The sequence below is a fragment of the Aplidium turbinatum genome, chromosome 13, assembly GCF_918807975.1.
Source record: "Aplidium turbinatum chromosome 13, kaAplTurb1.1, whole genome shotgun sequence".
Taxonomy (NCBI): Eukaryota; Metazoa; Chordata; class Ascidiacea; order Aplousobranchia; family Polyclinidae; genus Aplidium; species Aplidium turbinatum.
The window spans coordinates 20,694,608-20,715,820 of NC_137484.1; the positions used below are offsets into that span (position 1 = coordinate 20,694,608).

Below are 21,213 nucleotides of genomic sequence, written 5' to 3' on the forward strand. Positions count from 1 at the left end.
GCTTGCTTAAATAATATTGAGAACAGATTGTCAGACATCAAATGATTAAATAAATAACCGATGGCAATTAAGAGATGGCTTCTCCTTCACAAAATGTATTGAAAAGAATGGGAAGCCGCCTAGAATAAAAAAAATATACATCATTCTACTGTAACAAAAAGTGAATGTAGAAATTGCAAATTGTGATGTTTAGCTAACTTCAGAAACCGGAATGAAACAATTTGATCCAAACACAACGTTACTGTTTGGACTTTTGATCAGTCAAATTACAATTTACCCACATTGTAAAAACTAAACACGTTTTGGGCTCTTTTACGCTTTATCCAAACGGACCAAAAAAATTTTCTTGAAAACATTTGTTTTTTCAAAAACACAATAAGAACTTGTTTTGGGGATGGTTGAACTTGAAGGATGGTCTTTTTTTTCCATAAAAAACAGTAATTTTATTTTTCACAAAACTTTAGCGTCTTGCAACGTTGAAGTTATGCAAAGGTTGTTGTAAAATTTGCTCAAAGGGTTGTAAAATTGCCGAGTTGGAGGGGCTATTAAAACTGACTGGATTTATTGGTTTAATCTTGTTGCATCTTGTTTGACTCTGCAAGATGCCAGATAGCAAAAGCCAGCGGCATTCCAAAATGCTCAGAAGTAACCTTTCCAGCTGATATTAACAGGGAAAAAGAAGTTGATTGGTCAATTCGAGAGGACCCTTTTATGCTCTTAACTGAACAAAAGAAACAAAAATTAATTCTCTTTTTTTGAAACGCACGCACACACAACTTAATTGTTCTATTCACATGCTTACACACACATTTTGCGTTACTTTTTTTCGCCGGTTTATAATACAGGTTCTTGAAAATTTGCAGAAAGTTAAAAGTTTTACAGTTTTGCGAACCCGTGGGTTAATAAAGGGGCTTCTATTTGGTAAAAAGTTTATGGATTCAATTCAGTTTAGCTTCTGAAGATATGACATCAGTGGGATGTGAAAAACTCTTGTAAAATAATTGATTCTCATACCTATTTTAAACTTTCAGAAATCTTTATATATGTATACTATAGTATAGTTTTTTGAAAATGCATCCCAAAACTACTGTGAATAGGAATTCTTTCCGGACCAGCCAAGTTTTCATGGATAATTTTGTTTCTACTTTTGTAAACCAACAAGAAAATGAAAACTCAGTGGAAAACAAATCTCAATTTTCTCATCAACAAAAGTCGAATGCTGAGATCAGCTCTGCAGAAGGTAAGCTTGTGTAGTTTGTTTGAAAGAACTATTGTCACGATTTCTTTCTATCTCTTACCAGGAAAAAGACTTGGAAAGATTCAATGACGTAGTTTAATGGGTCAAACCGAAAAGCAGTCAATTAAATTCACGGATAGTTCTACTGGTGAAATGATATATAAAAACGCTTGAAGGACTCCAACGAACGGCTTCTCAAATAACTCTAATTTCTGCATCAACTATACCAATTCACAACTCATAGCACAACTCTCATAATCAACTCGTAACAATCACCATAATAATAATCTCAGAATAAACATTACACAAACTACACCACTATTTATAGTTGGCTGTTCAGTCCAATAACTTCGAGAAGATTACATCATAAAGAACCATCGTTCGGTCACGTAGCATTTAAATGTCAACAAGCAGAAGCTTATAGAAGGTCACGTTCGCAAGAAGATTCTTACATAATAACGATTTCGTAATCAGAGGTCCATTCGTAAACAACCTTGTGACATCATGACAAACGATATTGGCAATTGTGAAAACAACAGAACGTTCCAGATACAGAATAATCTAGAATTACGTTGCAGAACAACGACTTCACAATTAGAGGTTACTATTGGTCATTGACCGATAATAACATACCGCTCAAGAATTCCATAATGAAAACAACACGCTTGTTGAAGTAACAAAGCAAGCGATCGCGAGGCATTTGCACCTTGATTGTGACATACGCCCCCCCTTAGAATATTGTTGCAAACAATATAACAACACAATCAATACAAAACACACCATAAAACAATTAATTACTCAATAATCAGTTCTCATAAGTCTATCGTTGCATGATCTACCAACGATAGCTTTTCTCAAAACAATAGTCACGTTTTCTGTGAAAGTTTTCAACGTCCTCAACATCTTCAGTGCATCGGCGAGCGAGATGACCCATCTTCCTACATCGGAAACATCTCCTCTCCGGACAGTCCTTGGCGAGATGACCTTCTTTATGACAATTATAGCAAGCCTTTTCATCAAAAGGGCAGCTCCTGGCTATGTGTCCAATCTCTCCACATCGGTAGCAATGGTTGTCACGGCAACGTCTGTTTTCTGAATGTCCGCCGTTAGCAACGCATTCCCTGGCGAAGTGTCCGCGTCTACCGCATCTATAGCAAACTCCAAATGGTCGTTGCCTGCCTCTTCTCCTCGGTTCTTCGCGCTCGTAATATCCGTCATCGTGAGATCGTTGCTGATTATCTGCAGAACAATCTCGAGCAAAGTGACCATTCTTGCCACAAGAATAACAAGTAACTTCAGAATCTCTCTCAAAAACATTTCCGATTATCAGATCAACTAAAGAGTTTTGTAAACATAACGCTTTCACAGTCCCACTACAATACGGAGTTTCGATAGATATCATCGCTAACGGTCCTTGGATTGAAGTGGTATCTATTTTTGTCACATGGCCAGTTTTTCCCGTTAATTGACTGTCTTTAACCAAATCTCTCCTCACTATTATACCAGTAGAACCAGAATCACGTAAAACTTTTACCTTTTTGTCTCCAACTTTTCCATCCACTACTGGCAGGTGATCTTCAGGTATTATTTTTCCGCAAACATCTTCATCCGGATTCTCCTCGTCAAGCGTTGGTTTAGGAATCATTAACGCACAACCGCATCGATAAACGTCCGTGTCTTCATCTTTTCTAGACTGATTGGATCGGGACAACGACTTGTCCTTGCATTCCTTCGCTTCGTGTCCTTGCCTATTGCAACGATTGCACCACTTCCTCGATTCCTGATGATTTCTGTTAGTCTTCTTCCGGCAGTTAACAGACTTGTGACCTAAGCCATTACAATTAAAACAACGTACTTCTCTTGGAACCGCACCTCCTTTAGAATTATTTGTTTGCTCCTCGTCATTATCGCATGACAACGTTTCTTCAGTCGACAACTTCTCATCATGAGCAACTAAGTACTGTTCTGCCACACTGGCTATTTCTTCTAGATTCTTTGGACTTCTCTCCATTAGATAAACAGACAGATCTTTTGAACATGAATCTGTGAATTGTTCCTTAACTATAAGGTTTGCCAATCCGTCCAATGATTGTTCGGCCCCCGAAAGTTCAAACCACTTTAACAAAAGGTTTCTTAAACGTTCAATAAATTGACCTGGGCTTTCGTGTTTTTCAGGCTTTGCCTCACGGAATCTTTGACGGTATCCATGCTCGGTAAAATTGTATCGCTTTAACAGAGCTAACTTCAATCTGTCGTAGTTCATGGCTTCTTCTTGCGAAAGTCTTGAATATACATCAAGAGCTTGTCCCGATAGTAACATGCTTAGCTGGGTAGCCCACGTCGACTTCTCCAATTTGGCTATTGTAGCATATCTTTCAAATCTTAACAAATAACTATCCAACTCATCTTTTTCTTCAACAAATGATGGCAAATCTGGACGTCTAACTTGCGCCATAATAACATCTCGAGCATTATCATTAGTAGAATTCAGTGGCGTACCGTGACCACTTTGACAGGGTGTTCAGTGACGGCAAAGCAACAGCGGGGGGTCTGGGGGGCCTCCCCCAGAAAATTTTTAAATTTAACATTGAATTTGGTGCGTTCTGAGAGCATTTTCAGCACAAATTCTGAACATGAACAGAATTGACAAAACTAATGTTGTCGGAATGGAGAAGAATACAAAATAGATATGTATTTGACAGCGCCTATTGAATGAGACTTAATATCAAACATTAAGTTGCATTTCTAAAGTCACATACTTCAGTTCAGTTGCAACACCTTGAGAAATGTCGGAATGGCCCGTTTCGGCGAGTCCGATTCGGCGAGTCCGATTCGACTAGTCCGATTCGGCGAGTTCCCTATTCGGCGAGAGCCTTTTTCGGCGAGTGCCCTATTCGGCGAGTTTTTGAAATTTTTAAAAGGAAATTATCGGGTACCGTACCCTAATTACAATTGCCGTTTTTACATCGTTTAACGTCGCAAAACGTTGAAATCGTGCAGAAAGGAATAAAAATAAAATGGTTGAACCATTAAATTAAAATTCGTCATGTCAGTTCAGTTATTTTTATTTTTGACCATCATATCAAAAACAATACACGTCAACATAGCAAAGGTGTAGAAAAAGGTAGAAGCGACAAAACGCGAACGTTAAAACGTGCTTGTGACTGAAGTAAGTTATTGAGTTGAAAGAAATTTGGCACGGTCGCAACTAGAGATGTAAAAAAACGTTTTTTTTTGTTTTAAAAAAAAACGAGCTCGTTTTTTTATTCGGCGAGAGCCTTTTTCGGCGAGTGCCCTATTCGGCGAGTTTTTGAAATTTTTAAAAGGAAATTATCGGGTACCGTACCCTAATTACAATTGCCGTTTTTACATCGTTTAACGTCGCAAAACGTTGAAATCGTGCAGAAAGGAATAAAAATAAAATGGTTGAACCATTAAATTAAAATTCGTCATGTCAGTTCAGTTATTTTTATTTTTGACCATCATATCAAAAACAATACACGTCAACATAGCAAAGGTGTAGAAAAAGGTAGAAGCGACAAAACGCGAACGTTAAAACGTGCTTGTGACTGAAGTAAGTTATTGAGTTGAAAGAAATTTGGCACGGTCGCAACTAGAGATGTAAAAAAACGTTTTTTTTTGTTTTAAAAAAAAACGAGCTCGTTTTTTTTGTTTTTTATCGTTTTTTTTTTGTTTTTTATTCGTTTTTTTTGTTTTTTTTACCTATTTTGACATTAAATGTCACAATATGCAGCAATTAGGGTAAACTCATTGCAATAGCGTATCTTTCTACAAAGAAACAGTCTCATAACTCGTATAACTTACTTTAAATCAGACTATATGTCTGTTATAGGCCTATTTTTTCATTGCAATTTTGTAGATCCCAAGTCTCAACACACGACGAGCCATAAAGACTTCTCACTGTCTCAAATAGTAGTAACAGTGTCCTATGGTTGGCACATCTCAAGTATTGTCTGTAATTTGGTCCAGCCAGTTGTTAAATGCAGTATCACACTCGTGTACAGTTTCGAAGCCACCTGGGATTTTGGTTAATGGGCATGTTAGGACCAGGTGGTCAGTGTCCTGTTTTTCTACTTAACAAAGGCCCTTTTGACCAGCACTCCACACCTTTTCCAGCACAACGTCAAGAGGTTGTTCCAGTTGATGTGCATTTGGTGCAAACTTGATGAAAATCACACTAGCGGTTCTCGAGTTATAAGTGAAGTAACCTTAGCCACTAGGTGGCTTCATAGATAAGGAGCAATAGAAAAACGGCAATATCTCAAGAACCGCTCAACATATTTGGATAATTTTTAGCTCTACCCCATGTTTTCTGGGGTGGGCTATCTATTTATGAACATTAAAACAAGTTTTACCGACTACTTTTTCAGATAAGAAGAAATCAACCTCTTGTCGTTACGCACCAATAAAACCATGATGCGTAACTTTAAAAAAAAAATTTCTTTTTAATCGGGTAGAGGAAAGATTGTTGAAAAGTTTGGCAAAAGCAGTGTAGTGCTAAAGTCCCAACTTTTAGCCCAAATCACATTTAAATGTAGTGAAAGATGGAAACATTTTGATGTTTTTTATTTTCCCTGAAGAGGTTCAATACTCCTTTGTGATGTCATAGTCATGTTTGTTTTCCCTTAATCACACCATTGTGCTGTCATAGACATTTTTAAAAGAAGTATGGTTGCACTTATCCATCCAAATTGAAGTACTGTAGCTAACTGCTCTTGGCTGATGCTGAGCTGCGTCGGAGTCTGCCTCGCTTTCTGACCTAGTCTTATTCTGAAACGATCCCTGTTCCATATCTAGAAAGCTAAAACCTCAATTGCTAAGGTAACAGGGATCAGTTGTCAGTAGATGTTACAGAAAATATATTTCGCACTTATTCAGTGCATCGTCAGTTCTGATAAAGGGCAGTTAAAACCTACAAGTAATGTTTTAAACAACATTACAGTGACGCAATAATGTCAAAACATGAGCGTAAAAAATTGAAAAAGCATAAGCGTAAATATTGAAAAAATGCTGAATGAAAACTAAACCAAGCCGGCAGTAAAGTAAATTACGTATCAAATATAAAATATAAACTAGAATTGATGAAAGAGCGATGAGCAAAGCCTGCAAATGTAGCGTTGTGACAAATTACGGCAAAGAAAATAAAGTATATATGCGGAACACGGCAGTCAAAGGCAGTGATAAACAAACTAAGTACAGCGATAAATAATTAAATGGAGCGTCTTGGAAAACACAAAATGTAGCGTTGTGGAAAAAAGAGTAGGCAAAGACGGCAGTGAATAATAAGGCAGTAAAATATTGAAAAAATACCAAAAATGTAGTGGAGTGTCAAAAAATTAAACTTGTGGCAGAATTAATTTTTGGATATTTATTTTGGCATGTATATCCTATGTATCCATTTATCTTCACAAGCATCTAGATTATCAATATTGGGTTGTTCAACAAATGTGACATTGTAGCATTGGGAAAGTTGTGGTTCAGTACTTAGATCATGAAATACAGCAAAATGTTTTAATAACGCAGCCCTGTCATTATTAGAAGAAAAATCGAAAGTGTTCCAAATTGCACGATGGCCTGACCAGCGAACCGAAAATTTATTAACCGTTTGTCCAACATATTGTTCATGGCAAAGTAAACATGTTGCTACATAAATCCCATAATTGCTGCAATTGAGTTCCTGTTTTAACTTAAAAAGTCTTTGCGGAGTGCTCAATGTCGTTGTACGTGAAACCATTGACAAACGATGATGACCATGGTTACCACACAACGCACAGCGACCACAAGGGGCAGAATAACCTCTTTGTAGAACAGAAGATTGGATTTTTTTTGATAGATCTTTGTAGTTTGTAACATAATTTCCAATTGTTTTTGGCCTTGTGTATGTGACCATGACATCAGGTTTAAGTTCCTTTTCCTTTTCACTCATTTTTAATAAAGCTGGAAAAGCAGTAGCCCACACAGTCTTGCTGTTTTTCTTTTGAGGTTTTGGTGGCCTAAGTCTGTCAGTCCAAGTTGAAGCAATTCCAATCATGTCATTTGTCATCGCGATAGGGAAATCTGACCTAGCAGCTTTTTCTTTGAGTCTTGACAAGCTGGAAATGTAATGTTCATGGCACTCATTCAGAAGACGCATTCGAATGGCTTCTCCGTATAATATGGATTTGAAGGTGGATATACGGTGGTGCGACTTTCCATTTATGAAGCAACGATCTTTTGCTGTAGCTTTGACGAAATCTTCAGTGGTAAATTTAAACTTGTTACCATGGGTGATGCAATGATTGACATCTAAAAATTCCACTGCGCCTGTCTCTTGAGAAGTATCAACCTGCCTGAATGTTAATTCAAGTCCAAATTTGGCGAAATTATCAATAAGCGCTAATTTTATATTATTAGTTGTTTCGAGTCCAAATGAAAGCCAAATGATGTCGTCGATGAATCTTTTGAAAATGCATGCTTGGTTAATAACTGTACGCAGAGATTGCAGAATGAAATGCATAGTTATATTAGCAAGTGAAACTGAGTTGTTATCTCCAGTTATAATACCATCAGTTTGAGTGAAAAAATGCTCTTGATATTGAGTCACAACATTGTTCATACAGAAATTATTTAAATCAACAATTGTTTTCTTAGCTTCAGCAGAAAATGTGGTGTGTGTGTTCAAAGCACTATACAAGGCAACATCAACGACTGAACGTTTAAGAGAAGGATAAAGTGATTTCACATCCGCCGCTACAATGTATAAGGGCGATTTCTTCAAAACATTATCAATTGTATATACTTGAATTTGTACTCTGCCAGGACAATAGCTCCTCAATATAGTTTCTGCTATCCCTGCAGTATTCGTTCGGATTGGATTGGCAAAATTTGATGCTAATGGGTGCCAATAGTTTTTCAAGGAAAGCGGTGATGCGGGATGTAGTGATCATTCCAGCAGATTGAAGTAGACGTACTGGAATGTCTTTGACATTGACAGCGGATAAATTTTCCGAAATCAGTTTGTGCGTTTTGAAGAGAGGGTAACAGTAGGCTGGTTGATTATCCCGAAAATGTTTGGCATTTTTACCTGTCTCTCGATGGTAGGATGAACCTTTTAGTTTAAATCCGGTTGTATGGTATAGCAGATTATCGTCAACGACACCCAATTTATGCAATCTCAAGACAAAATCCTCGCAGTGCTTTCTAATTTGATCCATGTGTTTGTTGATGGTGGTGGGATTGTAGGGCAGCGTTTGAAACTGCTTAAGTTGTTCTTGCAAAATTTGGTCATAATCCTGGTAATCAAGTAAAACAATTTTGCCGTCTTTGTCTGATTTGCAAATCACAATTTTTTTCTCAGACACCAATTTTTGAATTTTGTTAAGGCTGTTGCGCTGTGCAGTAGTAAGGTTATTGTATTTGCGATAGCCTTGTTTGACCGCTGTTCCCAAATTTCTAAGTTTACTAAATGCCATGTTTACATACACTTTGGTTTTCTGGTGAATTTGATCTAACTGAGGTCTGGAAGTTTTAGTTATTTTGAGATTTTTCGGTATAGCTGTTTGTTCAGTACTTTCATCAAAGAAAACGTCTTTCCACTCAACCCGCCTGATGTGTTGGTAGGCATTATACCATTCAGTGTTTTCAACTGTCTCTGTCCAGTTTGGGGTCGGTGCAAAATTTAAACCATTCATAAGTAAAAGTTTATCTTGATCATCTAGGCTAAGAGACGATTTATTTAAGATCAGATGATTGGCTCTATTCATGGCTTCCTGCATTGCCTTAAATTTGCGACGTGCACGGTATCTCTTTCTGTCATTGGCATTCTTGGAACTTTTATTTTTTCTCACACTATTCCGGGTCAAAGCTTCTATGGTTGAATTTTGTTTAGACACCAACCAGTTGAATTTACGAATAAAACGATTCTTTTCTTTGAGACGTTTCTCATTGATTAGAAAGCGCTGGGATTCCGATAATGCACTCCATAAGCCTATGTCGCTTTTAGCCTGTATTTTAAGGGTTGCGAGCTCTTTAGAAAATTTTCGATTTTGCTTCTGTATTAAAAGATCAAAATCCATACCTTGACGGTGGTTCGACGGAAGTAAAACGTTACGGCTTGCACATCTCTTCAAAAAGATCAGTTTTTCTTTTGCATGCGCACACCTTAGGCAAACTGCGAATACTTGGTCAACATAACGAGGTAGTTTTCTACTGTAGTTTTCAGGACTTTGAGACTTTAGCACTTTTTTGTTTTTGCCAAACTTTTCATCAATCTTTCCTCTACCCAATAAAAAAATTAAAGTTACGCATCATGGTTTTATTGGTGCGTAACGACAAGAGGTCAATTCTCACTCCTTTTTACTCCAGCGTAGTTCCCAAATAAAATAAGTTTTCATCTTTGATGTTTGTTTTGTATCTTTATCCTGCATTGCGAGAATATGGGTAAAACTTTATTCTTGTCAGGAAAAGTATTATGAAGCATTTATTCACTATGTGAACACTGAGCAGTGCTGAAAAACTCCACTTTAAAGGGAAAATTTCTTCATTCATGGTTGGTAGTTACTAGCAATAGTCAATATGGGTGGTGGGCATTTGAAAGGAACATTAACCTAAACCTTTTCTGACAAATGCACTTACTTTTGACAGCTAAAAATATCAGTGATAAGATCTCTTGCATTATGTCACAAATGATCTGCAGGAAGCATCAATGACAAAGTGTCTAAGACCTTACAACACACGAAAAGAATACTTCTGTTTCAACATTTATGAAGCATATATTATACATCGTTGTTAAGCTATCAGATAAAAACATGTTTAAACAAGCTATTGGCAATAGCTTGCATTAGTAAATTACCACAAACAAGGTAATGTGTGTTCTGAATACTGACATCTTGTTTTTGCCAAAATTTTGTCAACCCATTGAGTGTGTACAAGAATAACCAGTAGGCCTACCGGTACACTAACATCGTAGGCTACCTTCTATAAAGGGCACTTCCATAAAAGGAAAAAGAAATTAACTCATCTACATTATGTCATGTATCAAATTGCATTAATTCAATGTTTGTCAGGTCTACTGCCACAAACATGCCTGAGAATGAAGAAGAAAGTGAAACAACGTAGGCTAGTATAGGGCTATGCAAAAAACATATGCTGCTGCCAAGCACACACACTTAGGAATTTCAGCACACCAACAAAACCAATTTTACTAGTTTAATGTTTTTCAAGAGCACTATAATGAAACTAAGCTGCAAATTGTAAAAAATTTGCAACTTTTCAAGAAAAATATGAAAAAAAAAACAAAAAACGCGTGTTTTTTTTGGCCCAAGTTTTTTTTGAAAAAAAACACGTTTTTTTTAAAAAAAAACGGTTCGTTTTTTTTGCATTTACAACTCTAGTCGCAACACCTTCAGAAAAATTTAAGATATGAAGGGAAAATAAAACAAAGAAAATGTTACAAAAAAAAATCATGTTTATGTCTATAAGTTAGTACTTTTGAATAGTTAAAATGATTAGTTTGGATCAACAAATGTGTGGCCTACAGCTTGGATTGAAAGGAAATTATCGGGTACCGTAGCCTAGTTATCCCGACCAGCAAAAATTTGTTCAAAGAACCCAGTTAGCCTAACAGTTCATTTTTACATTGTAGTAACAGAATGAAAAGGCTAACCAAATGTGTGGCCTATCGTTTTAACGTCGCTAAACGTTGAAATCGTGTAGAAAAGGGAGCTTTTGCTGACTAGGATACGTTGAAACTGAAAAACATTCACAGAAGCCCTACGATATGTTGCATTTTTAAGATAATATATTCAGACGTTGAATCAATGTACAAATGAAATGTTATGCTAAATGGGTTCTTGGAACAATTCGAAGGGCTTCTGTGAATGTTTCTCAGCTTCAACGTATCCTAGTAAGCAAAGTTCTCTTTTCTACACGATTTCAACATTTAGCGACGTTAAAACGATGTAAAAACGGCAATTTTTGCTGGTCCGGATAACTGGGCTACGGTACCCGATAATTTCCTTTCAATCCAAGCTGTAGGCCACACATTTGGTTAGCCTTTTCATTCTGTTACTACAATGTAAAAATGAACTGTTAGGCTAACTGGGTTCTTGGAACAAATCGAAAGGCTTCTGTGAATGTTTCTCAGTTTCAAAGTATCCTAGTCAGCAAAAGCTCCCTTTTCTACACGATTTCAACGTTTAGCGACGTTAACACGATAGGCCACACATTTGGTTAGCCTTTTTATTCTGTTACTACAATGTAAAGATGAACTGTGTTCTTGGAACAAATTTTTGCTGGTCGGGATAACTAGGCTACGGTACCCGATAATTTCCTTTCAATCCAAGCTGTAGGCCACACATTTGTTGATCCAAACTAATCATTTTAACTATTCAAAAGTACTAACTTATAGACATAAACATGATTTTTTTTTCGTAACATTTTCTTTGTTTTATTTTCCCTTCATATCTTAAAATTTTCTGAAGGTGTTGCGACCGTGCCAAATTTCTTTCCATAGGCACCGACTTTTCAAAAAACCTTGGGGGGCGAGAAAGGTGATGACGTCATAACCATAACGCTATTTTACTCAATTAAAATAGTCTTTGATTAAGCTTAGTGTCTTGTTTATATTAACAAATAGGTCGCAAACCGAATTTATTAGAAGCGCTGCTTGAAAGGATTAGTTTTACGCATGCAGTACGCCTAGTCCTAAAAATTTTGATATTGTTAGATCATGATTGGAACTGTTGGAAAACAAGCCGATTCATTTCCTTTTCGTGCGAGTGAATAACAACGATCAAGACAGTGAAGTTATCGAAATAAAACGCAAAAAATCATGATCTCAAGCAGAGTGAAAACCCGGTATCAGTTTTATTAACCTCGTTTCGCTAATTAGTTTACTTACTTTCAAAGCGTTGACAACGGCGAAGTGTTTTCTCTTCTGTTTTTTATCGAAAGTCTTTATAGTCTTTTATTGAATACAGTAGGCCATACTCGAGTAAAGGTCGAGATGTTCGCAAGTGATTTTCACCTCAAAAAGACAAGTTCAACTAACACGGGACAAGCTGTTGTCTCCAGCTCGGCAATTTTCAAAATGAACGCACTAAAAATCATTGTCGACGTAGATGACGGAGTGTGAAATCGCGTCGGCCTAAGTAAAAGTTTTGAATACGTTTATTTGCAGTGATTCAAACTTAAGTTTCAAATTCAATGATTTCTTGTCAATTCTAAACATTATGCACTTGTTGAGCAATATGCAAGGCTCACGAGACAAAACAGAAAGAGGAGATCATTTTTTTATTTTTCCGTGTAGGATATAATCGTTCTTATTATTACGTAACATTCCATGATCGTTAAAGTCGATGTCAAACCTTAGCGGCCGCATAAAACAATGATGTCAGGTTAGCTAGGTGATAATAGCGGTAAGAGACGTCGTTAATGCAGGCAATATCTGCGACCAAGACCATTAAACACCTTTTTTTTTATCGGTTTTCGATTTAATTCTCACACATTGCGAAGAAAACAATGCGTTCTGTTGAATCATAATTGTCTCACAGCGGGAAGACTTCGTTGAAAATAGCGCGTCTAATTTAGCTGGTTTACTTAATATTGCAGTGAATAGTTACGTGACTATTCCAGCAGCGTAAGTTACTCTACAAGTCTACAGTCTACCATCTACTTTGAAATTTCCATACCGTATGAGATAGCCATGCGATCAGCTGCTGTTTTGCGGGCAAGAGCAACGTAGGCTTTTCTTGCTTTCGGCATTCTTTAAGTCCGTTTAAATTATCTAAATCTCTTTCGCGAAGTGCTTTATCTTTGAAACACCACTTGTCATCACCATTTTTGTTGCCCCTCAACCATAAATTTACGGGGGCGCCGCCCCCCGGAAGTCGGCGCGTATGTTTCTTTCAACTCAATAACTTACTTCGGTCACAAGCACGTTTTAACGTTCGCGTTTTGTCGCTTCTACCTTTTTCTACACCTTTGCTATGTTGACGTGTACTGTTTTTCATATGATGGTCAAAAATAAAAACAATTGAACTGACATGACGAATTTTAATTTAATGGTTCAACCATTTTATTTTTATTCCTTTCTGCACGATTTCAACGTTTTGCGAAGTTAAAACGATGTAAAAACGGCAATTGTAATTAGGGTACGGTACCCGATAATTTCCTTTTAAAAATTTCAAAAACTCGCCGAATAGGGCACTCGCCGAAAAAGGCTCTCGCCGAATAGGGAACTCGCCGAATCGGACTAGTCGAATCGGACTCGCCGAATCGGACTCGCCGAATAGTAGCAGACCCGAGAAATGTACAAGCGGATTAAAAACAAACAGGTGAAAGTTAAAATAAAAAACAATAGCAAAGCAACTCGATAACACTGGTCAACAAAAAAAACATTTTTTTTTGCATAGGCTTTGAGAACTGATTTAAGGTAACTTTGGGGTGCTGAATCCGAATCTGACCTCAGATTTATCCTATCACGTCAGGTTTGTGAGATATGATAACAGCAAATTGCTACTTTTGTCAAAAGTGGAAGATTTGGCGTTGCGTTTACCACCAACATATGCAGTGCTATAACGAAAGGTTAGTGTTAGATAGGCCAAAACAGCTTAAATAAGGTTACTGAACAAGCATTGCCATAAGCCTGTTTAAATCTTTGTGATTTCATGCAAAACATTGACGGGGGTGGGGTCAGTTATTCTTTTAGCCTCCCTTTTGGCTTGTTACTACTGGATGGTTAATAATGTTGCTTAGAAAACAAATTGGTATCAAAATTATAGTGGGTGGGTGTATTTCAGCTACTTATGTACTACATGACCTGGATTTCTGGATATAGCACAATGTGTATGTGCAATAAACGCAACGTCAAATCTTCCACTTTTAACAAAAGTAATAATTTGCTGTTATCATATCTCACGAACCTGACAGGAAAAACTGAGGTCAGATTCGGCACCTCAAAGTTACCCTCAATCCATTAAAAAACTCCAAGCAAGAAAAGTTGTGTTGACCAGTGTAATAAACAAGAAAGTCGATTGCTATGTTGGTCGGCTGTACTTTTATCCGCCGTACTACTTAGTAAAAACGAAAATGTTTAACACCTCGACTACAGAAGGAAAATTCATCTATAGCATAATTCGATTCTTCTTGTTTGTGCAATAAATTTTTGAATTACATCGTCGTAGAAAGCTTGCTTTTGCTTCAGTTCTAGCAAAAGTTCCTTCTCTATTGAAAGCAAGCTGAGCGAGCTCAGTCTTTCTTGTCCTTGTGTGGAACGCAAGCAGGTATGTATTCTCTTTAGAGCTGAGAAGCTTCGTTCTGCCGATGCTGTAGTGCTGGGAATACTAAGTACCAGCTGCGTTAAGTTAAACAATTCGTTGAAGCCAGAACTTAAAGAGTTTTGATGAACATACTCATACATGCTTTGAACAGTTTGTTGCGAAAATTCTGGCAGCGAGTACACAACTTGAAGTTCAGATTTAAGCCGAGAATAATCGAATTTTCCTCTATATATATCTTGCAATTTTGTCATTAAATGGTCAGGGAATTCTTTTTTGAATTCAGGAAACTTGTCACAGCACAGCAGTTGGAAAAACTCGAATTTTGTGACAGCAGTAAATCTTTGATCGATCTGACAACAAACACTGTCGATTATATCCTGATAAAGCAATGAATAAATGACTTTATTAGTTTCATTATCAAAATCTTGATTACGTCTTGGACGCCTGGATGGACCATCATCACTTGAGTCTGAAATAAAAATGGAAAATCTTACTGGGGTGACTGTGTCAATCTAAACAAAAGCATGTTGTCTCAAACTAAACATACAGGGTAAGTACCTAGTTTACTTACAGCCTACCTAATAATAATATAAGGAGAGGTAGTTAGTTTTAAAATGTATAATATACATTATCAGTACGGTAATCGAAGTTTTTTTACAAACTTAACAGTATGATAGGTCTGGTAGTTGGTGCATTTCAGATGATCATTTTCCTCACAATTTGAAAATACATTAACTAGTAACTCGATATTCAAGTACTCACTTGATATTCAAGTACGGTAGGCTACCTATGTATTAAACAGTACCGGTATGCATCAAACTTCTTTTTTTTTAAACTAATTTTTATTGGTAACATCTCCTGTAACATATTAACAGGATGGAAGCTGACCTCATATAAGATCTTTTGCTTCCTTCCTCTCTCAGTTCAGTACATATACTGTAATACCAAAAAATAAACCAATGATTGATTGATTTTCATTTTGTACATACCTACTGGTACCGGTAAATTTCCTAGGCTTGCCACAGTAAAGATGGTGATCAAGATTGCTGCAAAATCATCACTGGCTTGAAAGCTAACAATGCATTTAAAAAAATGCAGTTCAAACTATGGCGTAGAGCTAGATGAATGAAACAAGAGTTAAGTTTGGCAAACAAAATTGCCTTGAATTCTAGGAGGCATCCACTTTGACTAAAAATACAATAAAACATTTGCAAAAGGCCTTTATTTCTGGCTAAAATCTGCCTAATAACTTACTTTTGCAGTAGAAAGCTATTTTTCTGCCATTACCTCACATCAAAGTAGCTTACTTTGACGTCTTTTCACAAACATAGGCTACCTTAGACTGACGTATACTAGGATGCATTGCGTTACGGTACGTCAAAGCCCATCCAAATGTCTGCGACAAACCGCACGTCACCGCAGACAAGACGCACGCAGTCTAAGCGCTCCAATACACTCGCGTGGAATGTATCGAGCGATGCGATTTGTCGCAGTAAAAACGCATGTAGTCTAAACGCAGCTGGCATGTTAGCCATGTTGGCATATTGGCATGTTAGCCACTAGCCAATTTTTTTATTATCAGTAGCCTACCGGTATCATTTTGTTCATTGGCTTCACATTTTAATATATATATTATATACCGTACCGGTGGTACACCCAAGACGAAACAAACATAGGCAATAATTAATGTGAGACAAACCAGGAGACACAGAAAGCGACTTTGAGTCAGCTGGCACCTGCTACATAATTAAGGTGTTTCAGCAATAAGGTACGGTACAATACCAGTAACATACAAACACTCCAATTACAAAACGATTAGATATGTTGTTTTAGAATGGTGCATCAATGATATTGGCTGTTACCATAAGCTTTGTTGCAGATTCAGACAAGCTAGTCCTAATTTACTGGCACTTGGTGCATAAAAAACATTTTATCTTATCTTGTTTCCAACTCTGATCACCTCAAACCATAGCTCAAACTCTAATCCAACAAGCTAAAACTTGCTATTGCCTGGGATTCCCCCAATGACGCGCCAAGGTGTGCAAATCAGCGAGTGCACAGTGCACACCCTAGCTGAACTAAAACCATTGCTGTTTTAGCTGCCTTGTGACGTCATTTTTCTTAATTGTTTATTTTAAATAGCACTCGCCAAGGTGTCAGTGCACACCCAGCTTAAAGCTTAAAGGTAATGACCGAAAAAAATTAAAGGCAATGACCTCAAACGTTGGAGTATTAAAATTAGAAGGGGACGAGTTTTGCAATTGAAAAGAAAGCAATCAGCATGCAGCAAGATGTTAGAATATCAGAAAAGTAAAGAACATCGACAACCGATGGAAATTTTCTTTTTTTCTGGATTTCTTGGGGTGTGCAGTGCACACCTTGCACACCCTGAATATACGCCACTGGTAGAATTAGATCGCTCACCAATGTCCAGCTTTTGTCTTTCTAATTCAAGTTTTAACTTTTCCAATTCATATTGCGCTCTTCTTTCTTCAGCTTCTGCTTCGCGCTGCGCTTGTTTCTCTTCAGCTTCTCGTTGAGCTTGTTTCTCTTCAGCTTCTCGTTGAGCTTGTTTTTCTTCAGCTTCAGCTTCGCGCTGCGCCCGCTTCTCCTCTGCTTCGCGCTGCGCCCGCTTCTCCTCTGCTTCAGCTTCAAGTTGTGCTCGCTTTTCCTCAGCTTCAAGTTGTGCTCGCTTTTCCTCAGCTTCAAATTGTGCTCGCTTTTCTTCAGCTTCAAGTTCTGCTTTCCTTATTTCACGAGCAGCTCTTCTATCTTCTCTTTCGTCAGCTTCTCGCTGAGCTTTTTGGTCCATTATCTTGTGATACTCTTCCATCACAAACTGAGACTTCTCATTACCAGTCAGCCCCATTCGTTCAGCCATGCTCCCTAAGTCTTCAATCATCTCATGTTTGACAGTATCCGCCATTTTGACATTAATTTATTATTCAATAAATCTTCGGTATTATTCGGTTTTTCGGTTAATTCCCGGACGAGCCCCCAGAATGTCACGATTTCTTTCTATCTCTTACCAGGAAAAAGACTTGGAAAGATTCAATGACGTAGTTTAATGGGTCAAACCGAAAAGCAGTCAATTAAATTCACGGATAGTTCTACTGGTGAAATGATATATAAAAACGCTTGAAGGACTCCAACGAACGGCTTCTCAAATAACTCTAATTTCTGCATCAACTATACCAATTCACAACTCATAGCACAACTCTCATAATCAACTCGTAACAATCACCATAATAATAATCTCAGAATAAACATTACACAAACTACACCACTATTTATAGTTGGCTGTTCAGTCCAATAACTTCGAGAAGATTACATCATAAAGAACCATCGTTCGGTCACGTAGCATTTAAATGTCAACAAGCAGAAGCTTATAGAAGGTCACGTTCGCAAGAAGATTCTTACATAATAACGATTTCGTAATCAGAGGTCCATTCGTAAACAACCTTGTGACATCATGACAAACGATATTGGCAATTGTGAAAACAACAGAACGTTCCAGATACAGAATAATCTAGAATTACGTTGCAGAACAACGACTTCACAATTAGAGGTTACTACTGGTCATTGACCGATAATAACATACCGCTCAAGAATTCCATAATGAAAACAACACGCTTGTTGAAGTAACAAAGCAAGCGATCGCGAGGCATTTGCACCTTGATTGAAAAAAGGACTTAATTTGCTGCTGTTCTTCACTGTTTATGATGCCTAACAGCGAGGCGGCATTAGGCATTGACGTCATTAATTACCGTATAATGGTATTGAAACGTCATATAAACCTTCTTCGCCTCTCCCGAGGGTCTCTGCCTTTCACCACGGTTGAGCAGTGGCGGCGCCTCGGTCTGGATTAAAACACATATTCTTTAGGGGGCAGGATAAAATTTTAGGGAAACGATTACCCCCTCATGGTTACGTTCCTGAACTGAATTCCCTTGAATTACGTTGTGTGTGAAAAACGCGGGTTAATTTTGGCTTCAACTTGGTTTTGTAATATCCGCTTTAAGTATGTTTCAAAATCACATGTTTAAACCACCACAACTAAGCCTTGTTCGTGTACAATTGATTTCCGTGCCATATGATATCATTTTTCTTGTATTAGTTCCATTGAGCCATGCCAGCATGTTAATGGGAACAAACAGTAAAATTAATCAGTCTTCACAAACCTTTACAGTATTGTTATTATTTATTTGCGTCAGACAAAGCTGTCCATATCCAAAACTGTTCCCCGCGCAGGATAGCGAATAACAATGTAATTATAATTAGTCATATTTGCCGGCGAATTTCCATCGCAAAGTACTATAATTAGAGTTAGGAGTCATGTGAAATAAACAGTTTTACCTTCGAAGACGCCAAGATTTGAGATGACACAGAAGACGCCATTTCCTCAACATTGCGCAATTTTTGTGATGAAACAAGCCGGTGAATTTCATCATCGCACGGTTGACTGATTCTCATTTTCTTTTTTGCAGAGGAGTGGTTGGAGGAGGAGGCATTGAAGCGTGACGATCCTCTAATCAATCGTCTCCGCGATAAGTTACAAAGTTTATTGCGCAATAACCGAAGTAAGTGAAGTCATAAACGTTATTATTTCCAGAAAGTCTGCAGCTGTTATAATATGCTCAGCATTCGTCTTGGTGAACTGTTCAAAACGTATTTTTCTCAAAAGTTTTAGTTTTTCAAAAGCCAAAACCATTGAACATTAGAAAATATTTACTCTCAGATTATAAGAAAGTAATTCGGAAGTTTATACTTTCGAAATATTCCTTAAAAAATAAGAATCTTGTTTCGAATTAACAGAAGATTTCATTTTTGAAATCAAATATGATTCAACAGCTCATGCTCACGAGTGTCCACCGCATTTTTTTCGTTTTTATGCAATCTTGTCTTCATTTCATTTGAAATTATTTGTGAAGAACCCTGTTTTGACTAAAAAATTGGTTGGAAAAACAAGCCACGTTAATCCTAGCAGTTTCGCCTACTTGCGTACAAAATCACTAACACAAAACCTGTCTTTGAGATTTTCATGTCACGTCAGTAAATGGTGTGGTTACTGGTTGTGATATTGATCGTTTTTTTTTTTGCAGATTTTGCTGTATCAGACTGTCCGCACCTGATCCAAAAAGCTGTCCAAGAAATCGTTCGCGTCTCACTAAAAGAGCCAGGTGGTCTTTCAGCATGCAGAATCAGAGTGGACGTTGTGACTCGTGAAAAGTGCATCGCATCGGAGAACAACACAGATAAGGAATTTCCCCCCACAAACTTGGGAGTCTTTGATGTATCCGACAATGAAGTCGTCGATACTTTCGAAGTTCAGCTCTATCTGTTTTCAGTTGAGCCAGCGTTGTCATGGTTACGATCCGTCATGACGTCACTGTTACGTAAGAAAAACGGCCGAGTTCGGAACATTACCCTTCTTCCCGATTTCGTTCTCGTAAAGAGGAAGCTGTTTAGATCAAACAGTAACAGTTTCATTGCAGTAATTAAGTCAGTCCCAGAATGACAACGACACCACAAGAGACGTTATGACTGTGATTTTTATATTCAAACATCGTTATTCGTTTCCTATTGCGTTTTTCATTTGGTTCACTATTGACCTAATTTTACACTGTATGGCTGCTTGATTTATAGATATTTTTAGTACGATAAAATATTTGAAGTTTTGTCATAAGTGAATTAGTATTATTTAAGAAAGTGACCAACCCAATGTGCTATTTAAAACTTATTTGCACTAATGCAAAGTATTCTTGGCATAGCTTTCTGTACTGAACTTTATGGCTGCTAGCTTCTGTGGCGCTGTGTAGTTGCAAATTTAACTCCATAATGACAAACATACCACGCATACCCATAATGACAAACATACCACGCATACATTGATTCAACGTCTGAAATGTAACTTAACAATTGAAGTAGTCAACGAATACAATAAAGTAGCAGTGAATGTGTAATATCGATGTAAAAGAGACAGGCATGTTGGCCGGAACTCTTGCTACGGCCGCACGAGCTTACCTTTATTTTCTATTCCTGACTAGAGTTTTGAAATGTGTGATTTTTACAGTGAAGTTTGTAAGTTAGTTTCACGAATAAAAGTATTTATTCGCAATAATTATTTGTGAAAATTAAAGCCAGAATTTATTTTAGAATAAGACAAACCTAGCACATTTTTCACCATGTTAACATATAGCTCGTCTTTAGATTTTGAAGTGTCAACAGCAGTAAATTGCGCAATGCAAATGCTTACCTATCGTGATGGTGCGATGTCTAAATTGTTGTCTTCGAAGTGTGTTGATTCCTGTTATAAATCAGAAGTTATTCATCGGTGTTTTGTTACAATTTCTTCGCTATTTCTGCACAATGCTGCTTTGTTAGAATGCGTTCTACTTGCCGATTTTATTACCTTTAGCAAACGAAGAAAATTTCAATAAAAACACATCAGTCCACTGTGAAATGAGATTAGTTTTACAGCCATTTTGATTTTATGCTAAATCAAGTCGCGATTAGCTCACTTAGTCCTTTTGAGACCTTTAAAGAGACCTACACATTAAAAAAATTCCATAACAGTGTAATTAAGTTTGCTACTGAGTGCTTGAACAAACTATTGGTAAGTTAATATTTGTAGTTAAGCTTCAATTTACGGAAATATTTCGTGCAAAAATAAAGTGTTCAAAATGTAAGTGGTAT

At 37.2% G+C, this 21,213-nt stretch overlaps 2 protein-coding genes across 2 annotated transcripts; one reads left to right on the plus strand and one right to left on the minus strand.

The window, feature by feature from the left end:
- The first annotated feature begins 1,036 nt into the window (after positions 1 to 1,036).
- On the plus strand, positions 1,037 to 21,065 carry LOC145782474 (uncharacterized). Its single transcript, XM_082594270.1, has 3 exons — positions 1,037 to 1,240; positions 19,005 to 19,097; positions 19,620 to 21,065. Exons 1-3 carry the CDS (start codon positions 1,072 to 1,074, stop codon positions 20,033 to 20,035), a joined length of 678 nt encoding a protein of 225 aa, XP_082450396.1. The 5' UTR covers positions 1,037 to 1,071; the 3' UTR covers positions 20,036 to 21,065.
- LOC145782475 (uncharacterized) lies at positions 11,880 to 18,185 on the minus strand. The gene is made up of 3 exons (XM_082594271.1): positions 16,942 to 18,185; positions 15,507 to 15,634; positions 11,880 to 14,986 (listed from the first exon to the last, which is right to left on the minus strand). The coding sequence occupies exons 1-2, from the start codon at positions 17,441 to 17,443 to the stop codon at positions 15,555 to 15,557; spliced, it is 582 nt and encodes a 193-aa protein (XP_082450397.1). The 5' UTR covers positions 17,444 to 18,185; the 3' UTR covers positions 11,880 to 14,986; positions 15,507 to 15,554.
- Positions 21,066 to 21,213: the final 148 nt, after the last annotated feature.

Excerpts from the sequence above, each read along its gene's own strand:
- LOC145782474 (XM_082594270.1), top strand. The coding sequence starts at position 1,072 with ATGCATCCCAAAACTACTGTGAATAGGAATTCTTTCCGGACCAGCCAA. Across the intron at positions 1,241-19,004 it reads TGAGATCAGCTCTGCAGAAG|AGGAGTGGTTGGAGGAGGAG; the intron begins GTAAGCTTGTGT and ends TCTTTTTTGCAG. Across the intron at positions 19,098-19,619 it reads TTTATTGCGCAATAACCGAA|ATTTTGCTGTATCAGACTGT; the intron begins GTAAGTGAAGTC and ends TTTTTTTTGCAG.
- LOC145782475 (XM_082594271.1), bottom strand. The coding sequence starts at position 17,443 with ATGGCGGATACTGTCAAACATGAGATGATTGAAGACTTAGGGAGCATG. Across the intron at positions 15,635-16,941 it reads AAGACAAAAGCTGGACATTG|CTCTACGCCATAGTTTGAAC; the intron begins GTGAGCGATCTA and ends TCATTCATCTAG.